The sequence below is a fragment of the Cetorhinus maximus genome, chromosome 15 (assembly GCF_964194155.1).
Source record: "Cetorhinus maximus chromosome 15, sCetMax3.hap1.1, whole genome shotgun sequence".
Lineage (NCBI taxonomy): Eukaryota > Metazoa > Chordata > Chondrichthyes > Lamniformes > Cetorhinidae > Cetorhinus > Cetorhinus maximus.
This window is the reverse complement of record NC_135893.1, coordinates 57,972,944-57,989,270: the sequence shown is the minus strand read 5'-3', so window position 1 is coordinate 57,989,270 and position 16,327 is coordinate 57,972,944. Positions and strand designations below refer to the sequence as shown.

The following is a 16,327-nucleotide window of genomic DNA, read 5'->3' as shown; positions in this document are numbered from 1 at the left end:
AATGTGTGGGAATCTTGTTTTGGTCAATGGCTCATGCCTGTTGAAAGACCTCCACAAATTTTGTCCCTGGTGAGTGGGTCAGAGATCTGGATTGCTAGGGACTTAAGATCTATTAACAGAAAGGGTAGGTGATGGTAAAGTAGTGAAAACTATCCACCCCCCACCATTGTCAACTTGGTATCTGTGAAGTACATTCAATTTACTGTCAGAAGCATGTTGCCATTACCATGTGGACAGTGTATCTACAATTTGAAGAACAAAGTCTAGCAAGCTTGGTGTTTATGAATTTTATTTTCCCCTCTACTTCCAATACAAAAGATATTTCTGTTATTTACTATATAATCTCTACTATATACAATCAATAATTCAAGAAATAAAAGATAAACAACAGGAAGGCAAGCTTAAATAAAATTGATTCACAAGTTTCTATTTACATAAAATCATGTGGCATAATTTCTCTTGCCCTTTTAAAAATAGGTTTCATACAGTCACCAGCGTTGCTTAAAATACTCAAAACATTGGCATTATTAGCTCATTATTTAGTTAAAGAACATTGTCTGAATGGAAAAGGGAATAGGTTGTAAAATGGAGCAGGGGCACACTGCTGATGGACAAATTCTAATACTGGCACATGCAGTATGTGAATTTGGTGCACCTTAAAGTTTATTGGAAAAATTCCAGAGGCTTTCTTCACAATTTTTTTCCACCAAAGGTAGAGTGTCATATTCATTAGAGCAGTGACTTTTCTGATAAGTCCCCACTGCATGCAAAGGCTCTGTTGGTGTGGGAGATGAGGAAAATCTGGCTCTGCTCAATCTGTCTTGGGCTTTAGGTCTGCTGGTACACATTCTCCAGCTCTGCAGCTTAATGAGAGTTCTCTTTACAAAGGATTAATTGGATTGAATTTAGCTATATTTCACTCACTGGTTCACCCAGAGACATGGTACTAGTACAAAGCTTGTAAAGAAAGTAACATCCTTAGCATTTATCATATTATAGGCAGTACCATAGCACCAAAGGTTACCATTCAGCCAATGCATCGAAAACCCACCACCTCAGGAACCCCCTTTCTTTTGAGTTAAGGAATAGCCACATCTTGCCACAACATCTAAAGCCATTTTATTTCTCCCGACTGACAGACCAGGCTGTGGGTCTCATTGCCTTAACTCTTTTAGGAGATTTAAACAATGGAAAAAGTGATTATATGAGGTAGGCTAAGTTGAATGACAGGCAGTCTCTGACATTTGAGCTCAGATGCAAATATTTAGAGGAGTCCAACAAATACAGCAGAAAAAACAGCTGTTTTCATGTTGGCCTTACAGGGATTCTTGCACTGCCAGCCCCTGAATCCATCCAGCCAGTGATTTTCACTAAAACAGCCAAATTCACCAGGAACTATGGTGTCAGGGAATATTAGTGTAAATGCATTACAATCTGAAGGTATAAACTGTCAAGAAATGGTTCAAGAATGTCAGGAAAATAGTGTAAATACATTAGGAACTGCAGGTACAAAATCATTGAGACTTGACGATGTGAATGGAACCTACAGGACAAATGTGTCAAACACCTCTCTAATGTCAGTGTAAATAGTTTATAATCTGCAAATTAGCCAGCTAACTCTAATGATAGATTGGAGATTAACCATTCTGCTGTCTGGAAACATTCAAACCTCAGACTAAAGATAATGCGCTTCAGAATGTTCCTAGTGTTTCAGTGTTTCATAAACCTTTATAGAGCTCTTATTGCATCTATTCCTATAATCCATCTGCAGCAAACAATTTTTCACCCACCCCAAATCATTGATTTTATTTTAAAAATACACAAATTGCTGTTACCTAATTCCATTCGCACAGAGATCAACACCCAAGGGGCATAGATTTTAAGTAATTGGTTGAGGCATTAGAGAGGAGTTGAGAGTTTTTTTCACCCGGGGGGTTGTGGAGGGTCTGGAACTCACTACCTAAAAGGCTGACAGAGGCAGAAACTTTAATTGCATTTTAAAATTACTCGAATGTGCACTTGAGGTGTCTTAAGCTAAAGGGCTACAGATCATGAGCTGGAATGTGGGATTGGACCGGATAGCTGTTTTTCAGCTGGATAGGCTGAATGGACCCTTTCTGTGCCGTAAATCTTTCTATGTTTAACACCATTCAGCATCACACAAACCAATAGCAGCAGCACAGGTTACTGTGTTCACGAGGACGGGGGCGGGTGGGGATATGCTCACTCCTAATTGTGAGTGCTCATTTTAAATCCATGTTATACCTCATTAGTGGACAATGCATGCAGCCTGCAGAAAGTTGGGCTGTATTTGCTCAGTTATGAACCCTAATAATGCTTGGCCCTCCCTGGTGTGCTGACTCATGAAGGGTTTGAGTAGCTGAACCATGCAGAACCGGCAGGTATTGGGATTTGTGCAGAGCTAGCTGATATCAGACAGGGGTGGGGGTTAGCAGTGGGTCCAATAATGATTCCTGCTCCTGAACGCTATTCACTACTGCCCCCACCTCTTCCTGAAAGTATAACCCAGCAAGGCATCAATGCTTCAGGAGAGGAGGGAAAAATGATGGTAATGTTTGCAGACATAAGATGTGAAAAGTTGCTTTGGCTGTTCAGATATAATTAAAATCCTTATTAAAAAAATAGGTTGTATTAATTATTCAATATGATGAAAATAGTCTCTGTAGAAAAGCTCTCCAAGCACTAGCATAAGATCATGCTGTGCCAATGCTTTCCTGTAAACGTTCATCACAAATATCAGATTCTTCATAAATCAACAATGCACTCTGATGACATTTCCAGAATCAACTGTTCCAACACTGCAGATTGATGTTGGGATCTGTGCCATCTTTCTCCCTTCTTGAGTTAGTGACAAAGCATAAAATTCTTATCAAGTAACTTGTCGCTCTCCTGATCATTATTTTTTGTTACTAAAGAAACCATTCTTACAGAGTGAAACTATAAACACATATAATGGAACAACCTATTGATCTGACATGTTTACCTGCTGCCCTCTAGTCTTAACCTCTGCACCAGTCAGTGGCTGTCTGTATGGCACAAACTTGTTAATTAGTCAATTCAGTTTATATATAAACAGGAGGATCCTTTCATTTTTCACCTTTCCAGTCTCTCCCAACAATGTCTCCAGCACACAGTTGGCCCTCCTTAACCCAGAGTGACAGAAAGTTTTCCTGTGGTGTCATTTTTAAAAGCTGCAGCAATGTTAACGGGTCACTTATTTCTCCCTTGTGTCTCAGCTCCTTGTGTCCCTGGTGGACAGTCCATTTGACTGGTAGTATCGTGGGTGTCTATATTAGCAGAGCTGTCTCCCAGTCTGTGAACAATTTCACAAATTCTATGGGATTGTTGTCAATCTTACCCATGAAGTGTCAGCCAAACAGGTTTGTACTGTTGTTGTGACTTGGAGGTTCCAAACATAGATTTGTGCCAATGAAGGGGTTAAGTGAGCCAGCTTTCTCCTGTTCTCTGAGGACGTAGTCTTGTTCTACCCGACATGAAGAACACCAGCTTGAGGAGCACGTCCCTCAGTTCCACAAAAGGATACCACAAGCATATTGCCTGCGGCATTTCTTCCTACTTCTCTGGCTCTGCAAAGTCTTTATGTTGGCATAGTTGAAACGCAGGCAAGTATAGTGGTTCATTTTCTCCCATCTCCAGCTCCCTGATGATAATACAGATGAAAAAGCCTCTCGTGGCTGCATATCTGCATTGCATTGTAAGTGTGCAACAGCAAGTTTGGGAATCGACATGTGAAGTACTGCACAAACTGGTCAGGTACCTCTCCCAATGTCTCCTGTACCTCTAGGGGTAGTTCATGGTAGTGATGTTTCTGTGAACAGCCATTTTACATCAAATTTGTGAAAGAGATCTTGAAAACTATTAAAATGTAATCTGATTTGTAAAACAAACATATGTATCTTCTTGTGCTCATTGAGGTGAATGATGACCACACTTGGAGATGGAACATTTCCATTTCAAGCACCCACCATTAGTAAAGCTGCTGAAAAAAGAGACTTTTTTTGTCAAAGCTTTTCTTCTTGCACTCATCTGGACAATTCACAAGAATACCAAATGTAAAGGGAACAACAATTTATACTGTATCAGAAGAACTGATTGGTTGGAAAGTGGACTCTGGTTGGTAGAGGCATTGCCATGGAGAATGCACCAGTTTATGGTGACAGTTAACTGCCAAGCATTGTTTAACATTTAACCAGGCAACTTGACTCTAATTGGTTACCTAGAGGGTGGTTGGAGTCTGGAAGGAACTTTCTGAAAGGCTGGTGGAGGCAGGTTCGATCGAGGTATTCAAAAGGGAATTAGATTGCTATCTGAAAAGAAAGAATGTGCAAGGTTACGGGGATAAGGCAGGGGAGTGCGATTAGGTAGAATGCTCTTTCAGCGAGCCAGTGCAGACTTGAGGGGCTGAATGGCCTCCTTCTGCACTGTAAAGATTCTGTGAAGGTATTGCCTTGAGGAATGAACCAGCAAATGGCTGTCACTTATTTTGTTTAACTGAAACAGGCAGAATGTGTGTACATGTTATTTCTGTCTGCAAAGAACAGGGCCCAGTGTATTAATATATGCAGCTTCCAGTACATGCAAATGTGCCACGCTGTGAGCCTGACTGACAATATTAAATTGGTTGTCAGCATAATTCTTAGCACACTGAGGATTATTTAGCAAATGTTGCCCAATCTTGGAATTATATCTCATGTTGGACACTGTGTTTTGAGTTTTGCAAGCACAGGCTGTTTGGGTACGGTCTGTACTTTGCCCGTTGCGAACAGTGGAAGGGACATGCTGTTTGCTACAATTTGCCAATCTCTTGGGTTGTACGGCCTACATACCTAGCTCACATTGGCACTGAAATTCATATACCATATTACTCATTTGTGTGATCGGCAGAATGTCTTATTGACTTGACGGCAGCATCCTGTTGTGGTAAATACCACTCATGTTGCTGCTACATAGTAGCTGCGTGAAACAGCTAGCTTCACCTGTTGCTCAAATTTTTGAGATACCTTGCCCTTCCAGGGTAATGTGAGGTAGACTGGGTACTTTTCAGGACCAAAAGTGACGGCCTTAGGCCCGTTCATGAGTTTGCATGATATTAGGCACACAATAATCTGATCAGGGTAGCTATTATTTTGCAGGATGCCTTTGATGCACCCTATTTCAACATCAAGCTTGTATGGTGAGCAAATGGCTCAGGCCTTATTTATGTGGATGCCGATAGGGCAACTCAACAAAAAAAAAACCAGGTCTCTTTTTTCAGCAATACTTAAGATCTGTACCACCAAATGACTAGTAATAGTAAAGGTAAAACACTGCCATATGTCTAGCATAGCTCCCTCTACTCTGCACCAATTTGCTTAAATTCTGAAGAACCACCTCCCAACTACAACAATGTGACATTTAGTCGTTTGGTAGCGCAGAACTTGAATATCACTGAAAAAAGACATGTTGACACTTTTCATCTTGCACTCATCAGGACATTTGCAAGAAAACTGAATGTAAAGGGAACAACAATTTATACTTCACGCGAACAGGGTGCTGATTGGTTCGCAAATAGGCCCTGTTTGGTAGAAGCATTGCCATGGAAAATGCACCAGTTAACTGATGACTGATGGTTAACTGCCAAGCTTTGTTTCAATTCAAACCTAGCAGGTTGATTCTGTTTGCTCAAGGCATTGCCCCAGAGAATGGCTGCTGCCCATTTTGTTCAGTTGAAACCTTAGGTGTCTGTCTGTGTGGCGTTTTCGCATTCTCCTCGTGTCTGCGGGTGTTCCGGTTTCCTCCCACCATCCAAAGACGTGCTGGTTAGGTGAACTGGCTATGATAAATTGTACCCCAGTGTGTGTATCTGTGTGTGTGCGCGTGTGAGTGTCTGCCCTGAGATGGACTGGTGTCCCGTCCTGGGTGTACCCCGCCTAGCGCCCACTGCCTGTCGGGGTAGGCTCTGACTTCCTGCAACCCTGAATTGGATGAAGCGATTCTGGAAAAGTGACTGTGAGTGAAACAGGCGCAATGTATCTACATCTTCCTTCTGTCTGCAAATAACAGGGCCCGTGTATTAAAATGTGTTGCTTCCAGCACACATAAACGCGCCACATTGCGAGCCTGATTGATAATCTTAAATTGGGTGTCAATGTAATTCTTAGCACACTCAGGATCGTTTAGCAAATGTTGTCCAAACACAGAATCACATCTGATGTTGGACACTGCGTTATGAATTTTGCAAGCACGGACTGGTTGGGTACAGTCAGTACCTTGCCTGCTGCAAACAGCCGTTTGATACGATCCACCAATCTTTGGGACGTACAGTCTATATACCTGGCATCACACTGGCACTGAAATTTATTTATCACATTGCTCATTTGTGTGATAGGCAGAATGTCTTTTTGGCTTGATGGCAGCATCCTATTAGTGGTGAATACCACTCGTGTTGCTACTGCATCGTAGCGTGAACTGTTGCTCAAATTTTTGAGATACCTTATCCTTCCAGGGTAATCTGAGGTAGACTGGGCACTTTTCAGGACTGAAGGTGGCAGCCTTAGGCCCATTTATGAGTTTGCGTCATGTACAATGCAAAATGATTTGAGAAGGGTAGCTATTATTAGCCTGTTTCAACTGAATAAAATAGGTAATAGCCATTCTATGGGGCAATGCCTTGACCAACATTAGATGTGATTCAGCGATTGGACAACATTTACTTAACAATCCTGAGTGTGCTAAGAATTACACTGACAACCAATTTAAGATTATCAGTCAGGTTCGCAGTGTGGCATGTTTATGTGTACTAGAAGCTACATATTAATATACAGGGCCTTGTTCTTTGCAGACAGAAAGAACATGTACACACATTTTGCCTGTTTCAACTGCACAAAATAGGCAGCAGCAATGCCTTGACCAATCAGAGTCAACCTGCTAGGTTTGAATTTAAACAAAGCTTGGCAGTTAACCGTCAGTCATCAGTTAACTGGTGCATTCTCCATGGCAACACCTCTACCAATCAATCAGCACTCTCTTCGCATGAAGTATAAATTGTTGTTCCCTTTACAGCTGGATTCTTGTGAATGTCCTGATGAGTGCACGATGAAAAGCGTCAACATATGTCTTTTCTCAGCGATACTCTGTGACATTTCTCCATCTTCCGCACCAGCCATCCTTATGGCTGTCTGAACAACATTGACAATTAGTGCTTTATTAGGGTTGTCTTATGCTGTTGTCCCATGCCCACAAGGTACTGAATCGAGACCACCCAAACTAGCTTCACATAAGAACCTTATTAAGTCTGAGGGAAACAACAGTATCAGGTGAAAGTGAATGAGTCTTTTTTGATGTACAGTAAATTGGCAGCAGACCATGTTTCAAAATGTATACTTTTGTTAATTTTTATTTGCGTTATTAAAGATGCATAGCTCTACAAACTCTCCAACCCAACATAACAGCTCACTTCACTGCTCCCGAGATATTATTCTACTGTGCATCCATCTCCACTCTAAGTTGATGACTTCGGCCACTAAAGCTCCACTTTCTGGGATTCCCTTCTGCCTCGTTACATCTCTTCCACCTCCAAAAGCCTCCTTAAACTATCCCTTTAAATGTGGCTTTGGTCATCATCCCTAACTCTTCTCCTCACTTTCTGTCTGACTTCGAACATCCTTTGGTAAGTTTCGCTACATTATGGGTGTTATTTGAGTCTTAAGTCTTTGTTATGGCTAACAAACATCGAGCCTGTTCCTTACCTTATTTCTCATGGCTCGGAGAAGGTCACGCACAGAATTCCCTTTGTATGACCGGAACTTTCTCAAGTCTTGGGGGGAAAAAACATCAAACTGTAAACCGGATCTTTCCTGTATTTATAACACCGTTAAACAGCATTGCTCACCATGCTGGGCAACCTCACCTGTTTGCAGAGGGACGGAGATGTGCATCCTCCAGTTTATTCTTACCACCATTCTCCCATTGCACTCCAATCTACCAACAATTGGCCCTTCTAATGACTCCTTTTCTATCCGGTCACTCACATCCTAATACAACACAAAGCAATCTTTGAATTGTAGCATTTCAGTACAGTAACTTTCTAGTGTTATATTTCCACACCTTTCAGTAAGTTTCAGGCTATGCCTATTAGGAACTTGAGTGGTTCCAGGTTCAAAATTTGAAAACAAAATCACAGTCAGTCCAACTGAATAGGACATAATCAGGCTTCAACAAACCATAACATTTGACTGTACTGAACATCTAATGGGTAAAAGGTATAGCCCAGAGAGCAGCTGAGTCATACAAACCAAAAAAGCCCCAGGTTCAATCCCTTGTTCATGCTGAGTTAGCATTAACCACTATACTAATAGATTACTAGTCCATTTACGTAACCACTACACTATCCTACCCATGTTATGGGGTATGGTAGCATAGTGTTTATGTTACTAGACTAGAAATCCAGAGGCCTGGAATAATGATCCTGAGACATGAGTTCAAATTGCACCACAGCAGCTGAGGAATATTAATTAAATAATTCTGTAATAAATTCCTGTAAAAACCCATCTGGTTCACAAAGATCCTTTAGGGAAGGAAATCCGTCATCCTTACTTGGTCTGCTCTAGAAGTGATGCCAGACCCAAAGAAATACTTTTAACCGCCTTGGTAAGCTACTCAGTTGTACTAAAGAAGGTGGCTCACCAGCACCTTCTCAAGGAGATTAGGGTGGGTGATAAATGCTGATAGTACTGATAATACTGATGGGCTGATAATTCACTACTATTAAGAATTCTCATAAGATTAGGATATACGGCACAGAAACAGATCCTTCAGTCCACCCATGCAGCATTTGTGCTATAATCGAGCCTCCTCCCATCATTCCTCATCTAAATCTACTATGATAATCACTATTCCCTCCTCCTTCATGTGTTCATCTGGCTTCCCCTTAAATGCATCTATACTATTTGCTTCAACCACTCCCTGTGATATCAAATCCACATTCTCTCCACTCTCTGGGTAAAGAAGTTTCTTCTGTATTGGGTTTCTTGGTGGCTATCTGATATTGATGGCCTCGAGCCATGCCCTTCCCCACAAGAGGAAACATTCTCTCTGCATCCACTCTATCAAAATCTTTCATAACTTTAAAGACCTTGATTAGTTCTCTCTTCAGCGTTTTTTCAAGAGAAAAAGAACCCAGCCTGTCTATCCTTTCCTGATATATATATCCTTGCATCCTTGTAAATTCCTTATGCACCCTCTCCAGTGCCACTATATCCTTTTTATAATATGGTGATGAGAAATACACACAGTAGTCTAAGCATGGTCTAACCAAGGTTTGATAAGGTTTAGTATAACTTCCCTACTTTTCAATTCTATCCCCCTAGAAATAAAGCCTAGTGTTTGGTTTGCTTTTCTTTATGGCCTTGCTGACCTGTGGCATAACTTTTAGTGGTTGACCTATTTGTATGCTAAGATCCCTTTATTTCTCTACACAACATGGACTTGCATCTTCTGAATAATGTTACCTTCCTAATCTTCCTACCAAAATGTACTACTTCACATTTGTGTGTGTCGAACTTCATTTGCCAGTTATTGCGATTTTACGAGCGATGTTATTGTGGATCCTGTAGTCATGCAATTAAATTTCCACCCACTAAAATGAAGAAAGGAAACAGGGGTGCATAGCATGTCAGTTAGCATCTGAAAGAGAATAAGTTAATGCTTTGGGTGGGGTGTGACCCTCCATCAAAATATCATCATTTCTGTGCTCCTTCATGTGCTGGCTAATCTACTGTGTACATCCAGCACTTTTACCTGTTAATTTATTTCAGAGTCCAACATACGTTTTATTTTTAGCTCTAGTTCAGGGAGAATTATATTGCGCAATCTGGGGCGGCATTACATCTGAACGTAGCTTCAGTGCAATCATTAATTTGTAATTTTTCAATCAGTAAATTAAATTCAGTGGGACACAGGTATAAATGATTAGTAATAGTGTACTGAGGACAATGCTGCACATTTATGATACTGCTACGTTCTTATCCATTAGGGGAGTTTTACACAAATAGTTTCTCGTCATTGGTTTAATAGTCCGGAACAGAGTAATTGACAGGCAATATAAGTGCCACCCCCTTCTTCTGTAAGATTTAGTTACTGCAAGACAGGTTTTCCAAACGTGTTCTAAGAGGCGAGCCCTCTGGGACTGTGTAACGTGAATATAAGGGCATGCTTCTCTAGATTTCCCAACCATTAATATAAAAGAATGGAAAAACATGACAGGCAACCCTGGGATTTCTTGATCTGTAATCCTGGTGGGCAAGGCTCTGTGTCAAAGGAACATTTGGAAAATCAATCCATCCAAAGTAGTTTGGTAGATATTCTTCCCTGTCACACTCCACCTACTTCATGTGGGTCTCAGTGGCTTGTTTGATTTTCCCCTGAGAGGAAGTTACCTGAAAGAATTGAAGCTGCTTTTCTTTAGTCCAGAAGAAGGGATGTTTCAGGACACACTGAGCAGAGGGACGCTGTTGTGGGTCCTCCCTGATCATCTGTTCAATCAAGTGTCTACCCACAACATTCTCTAAAAAATAAGGCAGAGTAACTTATTAATTTTAAAGCTATATCAGCTATTGGACTGTGAGAGCACCACAATCAAGTCCAATCCTCTCTTTACAGGTATTTCATCAAGAGCCACTGAACGGCAATGAAGACCAAGAGATCTTGATTGATTCTGAGGAAAGTTGCACCAGGGCAATCACTTAAACAACCAAGATCAAGCAACTGAGGTGCATTATTTACCGAATGGACTTACTGACCCAGACATTCATTCCTTCTTATACTGCTATTAATATGGTACTACTTCCTTCTCTAACCTTCCTTTATGATGATTCTTTAACCATCATTGTGGGTCCTGCATGGCGTGTTGCCTCCTTGATGCAAGGTAAAGGACATGTTGGGGAGGGTGCAGAATATCCTGCAGGGGAAGGGAATGAGCCAGAAGATGTGATACACAGCCTTCTTCTGTACTGTAAAGATACTGTGAACCCACAACACAAAAGAGGGTAGATGTTGCGGTCCTAAGGTCAGTCTTTCAGGAGCTCGGGAGGAAGTTAAAAAGTTGGACCTTGAAGGTGGTAATCTCTGGATTACTCCCATTGCCATGCGCCAGTGATAGTAGAAATAAGAAAATAAGGAGGACCAATGTGTGGCTTGAGGCATGATACAGAGGGAAGGGCTTCAGGTTCTTGGGGCATTGGGAACGGTTCTGGGGCAGGAGGTACCTATCCAAAAGGGCCAGTTTACCTCAACACGACTAGGACCAATGTCTTTGTGGGGAGGTTCACTAGTGTGGTTGGAGAATGTTTAAACTAAATTGGCATGTTGGTGGGACTAGCATATAGAAGTGAAAAAGAAGAATAAGGTGCATAAAGGAATGAGAGTGTTGGATAGTACTAGAGAAGGAAGTAGTACCATATTAATAGCTGATTAAGAAAGACTATAAGGAATACATATGTTTAGAATGCATTTACATAAACATGTGAAATGGGCGAATAAGTTTGCTGAGTGACAAGCGCAAATAGCCATGTGGGAAGATGATGTAGTGGTGATAACGGAAACATGGCTTAAATATGGTGAGGACTGGGCGCTTAATATTCACGGATGCAAAGTGTTCAGAAAAGATAGGGAAGGAAAAAAGGGTAGTGGGGTGACAGCATTGATTAAGGAAATCATTGTAGTGTTGGAAAGAGAAGATATCCTTGAGGGGGGCAAGGACAGAATCCATTTGGTTAGTGTTGAGAAGCAAGAAGGGGGACTTCTATAGGCCTCCAAATAGTGAGAGAGGGAGACAGAAGAGTAAATCTGCAAGGAAATCACAATGCACCCACACTATAGAGTGGTGATATTAAGGACTGTAATTATCTAAATATAAATTGGGATAATGTTAGAGTAAAGAAAAAAAGTGGGGGAGGAAATTCTGAAATGTGCTCAGGAGAACTTCCTCGACCAGTATGTTCCTGGTCAACTAGGAAGGAGTCATTGCTGGAAGAGCTGTTTCAGATACAGGCTAGGTGCATTCCAGCAAGAGGGAAATGCAGGGGAAACAAAGCCAGTGTTCCTTGAATGACAAGGGAGATAGAGAAAACAGTGAAACAAAAACAAGGGTGTGTGACACATGTCATGAATTCCTCAAGTGAAAACCAGACCAAATGCAATAAGTTGAGAGGGAAAGGGAAGAGAAAAATAAGACTGGCAAAGAGAGAATATAGGAATGGTATGGCAGTTAGCATGTAAGAAGTAAGCGTGCACTAAGAAGTGGGGTGGGGTCAAATAGGGACAGAAAAGGTGATATATGCATAGAGGCACAGGGTAAGGCTAGAATACTTTGTATTGGTGTTTACTAAGGAAGAGGATACAAATAAAATATTGATAGAAGCAGAGATGGTAGAAGTGAAGCGTGAGGTGAAAATTGATAAGCAGGATGCACTAGAAAGGTTATAATGGATAAATCGCCTGGTCTGGATGGCTCACATCTCAGGTTGCTAAGGGAAGTGGGCTTGGAGATAGCAGAAGTGGTTGCTTATAACCTTCCAAAACTTCCTAGAAGGGTGGAAGGACATTTCTAGTAATTACAAGACAGTCAGTTCTGTGGTGGGTAAGTTTTCAGAAACAATAGCCATGGAAAAATTAAAAGGGGCTTGGAATAGTTTGAGTTGTAAAAGACAGATCATGTCTGGCTAATCCAATTGAATTTTTTGATGAAGTAACAGAGGAGGTTGATGAAGGGGTTGTAGTGAATGTTGTCTATATGTATTTTAAGAAAGTGTTTGACAAAGTATAACATAAAAGGCTGGTTAACAAAATTGAGCTTCATGGAATAGGAGGGTCAGTGTCAGTTTGGTTAAAAAAATGGCTTATGGACAGAAAATGGCAAGTTGCAATAAATGGTTGTTTTCTCGACTGGAGGATGCTAGACAGTGGGTGTTCCCCAAGGGTCAGTGCTAGAACGGCTGCTTTTTTTGATAAATGACTTGGGTATTGGAATACAAAGTAAAATTTCAATATTTGCCAATCGTACCGATCTTGGAGGTGTGACAAACAGTAAGGGTACCAGTGGTACCAATCGACTGCAGCAGGACATAGGGAAGAATTTTCCGGCCGGCCCACTCGCCGAAGTGTAAAATGACACAGTGACATCATCCTGCCGTCACCGCGTGTCATTTAGATTTTCAGTTTGGCGGGCAGTCAAGTCGGCTGCGCAGCTGCCAAACTGTCAAAGGCCTGTTAAAAACTAATTAAAACAGTTAAATGAGCTGCCCGTCCAACCTTAAGGCTGGCGGGCGGGTGAATAGGCCAGGCGGCCTTTGCATTTTTCATGAAACCTCATGCACGGGTGGGATGAGGTTTCATGAAGTGTTTTAAAACTCAATAAAAATTATTAAAAAGATTCATTGACATGTCAGCTCATGTGACGGTCACATGAGGAGACATGTTTCTAAAGGATTTTTTCCCCTTTATTTAAATTTTAAAACCTTAAACTGATCTCCCTGAGTCACCTCTGTGCCTCTGGGAGATTTCTGTGCTCTTATGCGCGCACGCGTGAAAAAGCGCGGGCCCCGACTCAGGGAATCCCCCCACTGCCCGCACAGGGAGCGCTCAGTGTTTCTGGGTGAGCGTCACACTGGGCGGGCCAATTCCACGTAAAATGGCGGCGTGGACCCAAACGGGGGTGCCGATCAGGTTCGCACTCACTCCCGCCCGCCCGCACAACCCCCCCGACGGGGGGGAAAATTCAGCCCATAGATAAGCTAGCTGAATGGGCAGGCAAGTTGTAGGTGGAATTTCATACAAAGCAGTGTGAGATGATCCATTTTGGCAGAAGGGATAGGGAGAGGCAATATAGAATTAATGGCACAATTCTAAAGAGTGCTCAGGGACAGAGGATGTGGAGGTTCATTTGCATCTTTGAAGATGGCAGGACATATCGAGAGAGCATTTTGCAAAGCATATGGGATCTGGAGCTTCATAAATAGAGGTATTCAGTAAAAAGCATGGATGTTATCGCTTTGGTTAGGCCACAACTATAATGTTGCAAACAGTTCTGGTCACCACATTTTATGAGGGTCCTTTAGAGGGTATGGCAGAGATTTACCAGAATGGTTCCAGGTATGAAGGAATTTAGCTACAAGGTTAGGGTGGTGAAACTGGGGTTCTTCTCTTGTGAGCAAAGAAGGTTGAGGGGAGATTTGATAGAGGTGTGCAAGATTATGACAGGTTTAGTTAGATAAGGTAGACACAAAAAAACTGTTCCCATTAGCTGAAGGTACGAGGACTAGAGGACACAGGTTTAACATTTTGCACAAAAGATATGGGGAATTGTGAGGAAGAGCCTTTTTAAGCAGCAAGTGGTAGTGACCTGGAACCCACTACTGCCTACGAGAGCAGTGAAAGCTGAGACAATCAATGATTTCAAAAGGAATTGAGATAGGCATTGAGGAAAATAAACTTGCAGAGCTATGGGGATAGAATGCAGTAATGGGAATGATTGCATTGTTCTACAGAGGGCTGGCATGGCCTTGATGGACCGAATGGCCCCCTTTTTGCACCATCATGACTCCAAGCCAGAGGGCACTAGTCTTTGGCATCTCCATTTCACAACAGAGGCTATCACAGAGCTCTGCTGGCTTCAGGAAGCTGACCTCCGGACAACTTGCATCAGAGGGGCATTCATATGGGTATGAAGCTCACTGCTACATTAAACATTTACTCAAGCAGATCCTTTCAAGAAACTTGATCATTTCAATCCTTCCCTCACCGCGCTGCAAAAGGTTGACAAGTGTTTCAAATCTATTTGAACAAGGTTGGAACAATATTTTTAATGATCACATCTGAACTATTGGCCAGACTTACAGATCTCACACGAGGCTAGCTGCTGGTGCAAGGCCAAAGCTATGCCCTGGCAGTCTCTCTAATTATTTAAACTAACAGGCTCAGAAAATTGAGCTCAGCTTATTACTAGCTATGCAGTAGCAACTAGCCATTCCCAGTGCTGAAGATGCTGGGGAGCTGCAAAATCCATATCATAATCATAAGCAAAAAAAGATAAATTCTTACCATGTACCTCTTGCTCGAAATGCTGTAAAGTGTACTTCCCTAAAGAGATGTTGCTTTGCCGTCTCAAAGAATCACCAAATGGATGTTTTCCCTCAGAAATGACGTAGTAGGAGACACAGCCTGCTGAGAAAATGTCGATTGCATATGTCTGTTGAGAAAATACAAGTGATATTTTTAAAGATGTCAGTCTTGCTTACCTGTCCCAAATCCTGTTGTCAGTTCTGCTCATGTGTCCTGCGTTCTTTGTCAAACCTGCTCACTTCTGTTGAATTCTGATGTGAGCCCTGCTTACCTATCCTGAGTCTCAGTGACAGCTCGTACACTCAATGGAAAGAATTTGCAGTTGCCACCTCTGCCATTCTGAATATGGAAAGGCTGGCCATATATGGGAATGAAGTTGTAAGTGTAAGGCACATGAATGAAATTCTCACACTTCAATGAGCATACAGCTGAAAAGTTAAGACACACAATTCAGAAAATGCTGGAGATACAAAGCAGGTTTGGCAGCCTCTGAGAAAGAAAAGGCAAGTTGACTGTTTGGATTGATGCTATCTGTCAGCACTGCTGTGAAAGGTTCTGATTGAGAAGGATCTCTACTTGTCTTATGTCTTTCGCTGACTGACCTGTAGGCTATTTCAGATTTCCTTTGTAGCCATGTAATTTTGAGGGTAAACAGACTACCTTTGTGCCAACACTTACAGGTTTGTCTTTAGGCTCCTCTCGTAAGACCTCTGGTGCGATCCAGCCCTCTGTTCCAGGTATACCAGAGCGCAGGCTGAAACTGTGATGCCCAGCAGACAGTTTCTTACACAGGCCAAAGTCCGAGATCAATGCCCTCACATTCCCATGAGAGTTTGGCAGGGAAATGAGGATGTTGCGTGGTTTCAAATCCCGATGGACTAGAACCAGAATTCCAGAAATAAAGAGGAGAGGATTAGATTTGGCCAACAATAGCAGTTTGCAACTTTAATATAGTAACTGGTTCCAAAGTACTTCACTGACAACAAGATACAGAATGGTCATGGGGGAAAAGTTGGTAGACGTGATTAATTTTGTGGTCAGGTTTTGAGAAGTGAATGATGTAGTAACGCAGAAACATTTAGGGAGTGGGAATGGGAGCCATATATTCAAGATAATCACAAAAAGAATTGAAGGGGAGGTTGGAAAAAGTTACAGGGGATGGTTAGAATGTGGAATTCTCTGCCACAAA

At 41.9% G+C, this 16,327-nt stretch overlaps 1 protein-coding gene across 3 annotated transcripts in view; it reads right to left on the bottom strand.

Moving 5' to 3' along the window:
- Positions 1-16,327, bottom strand: part of ern2 (endoplasmic reticulum to nucleus signaling 2) — an 82,147-nt gene that overhangs the window by 9,462 nt on the left and 56,358 nt on the right. For 2 of the 3 annotated variants that reach the window (XM_078558452.1, XM_078558454.1), the window contains exons 17-22: positions 15,817-16,016; positions 15,118-15,265; positions 10,458-10,585; positions 7,931-8,054; positions 7,770-7,837; positions 273-3,850 (exon numbers count right to left, since the gene is read on the bottom strand). In XM_078558452.1, the coding sequence (XP_078414578.1) occupies positions 3,659-3,850; positions 7,770-7,837; positions 7,931-8,054; positions 10,458-10,585; positions 15,118-15,265; positions 15,817-16,016 (860 nt within the window). In that variant the 3' untranslated portion in view covers positions 273-3,658. Of the gene's footprint in view, positions 1-272; positions 3,851-7,769; positions 7,838-7,930; positions 8,055-10,457; positions 10,586-15,117; positions 15,266-15,816; positions 16,017-16,327 lie in introns of those variants that run through there. The other variant, XM_078558453.1, reaches the window with a different exon arrangement.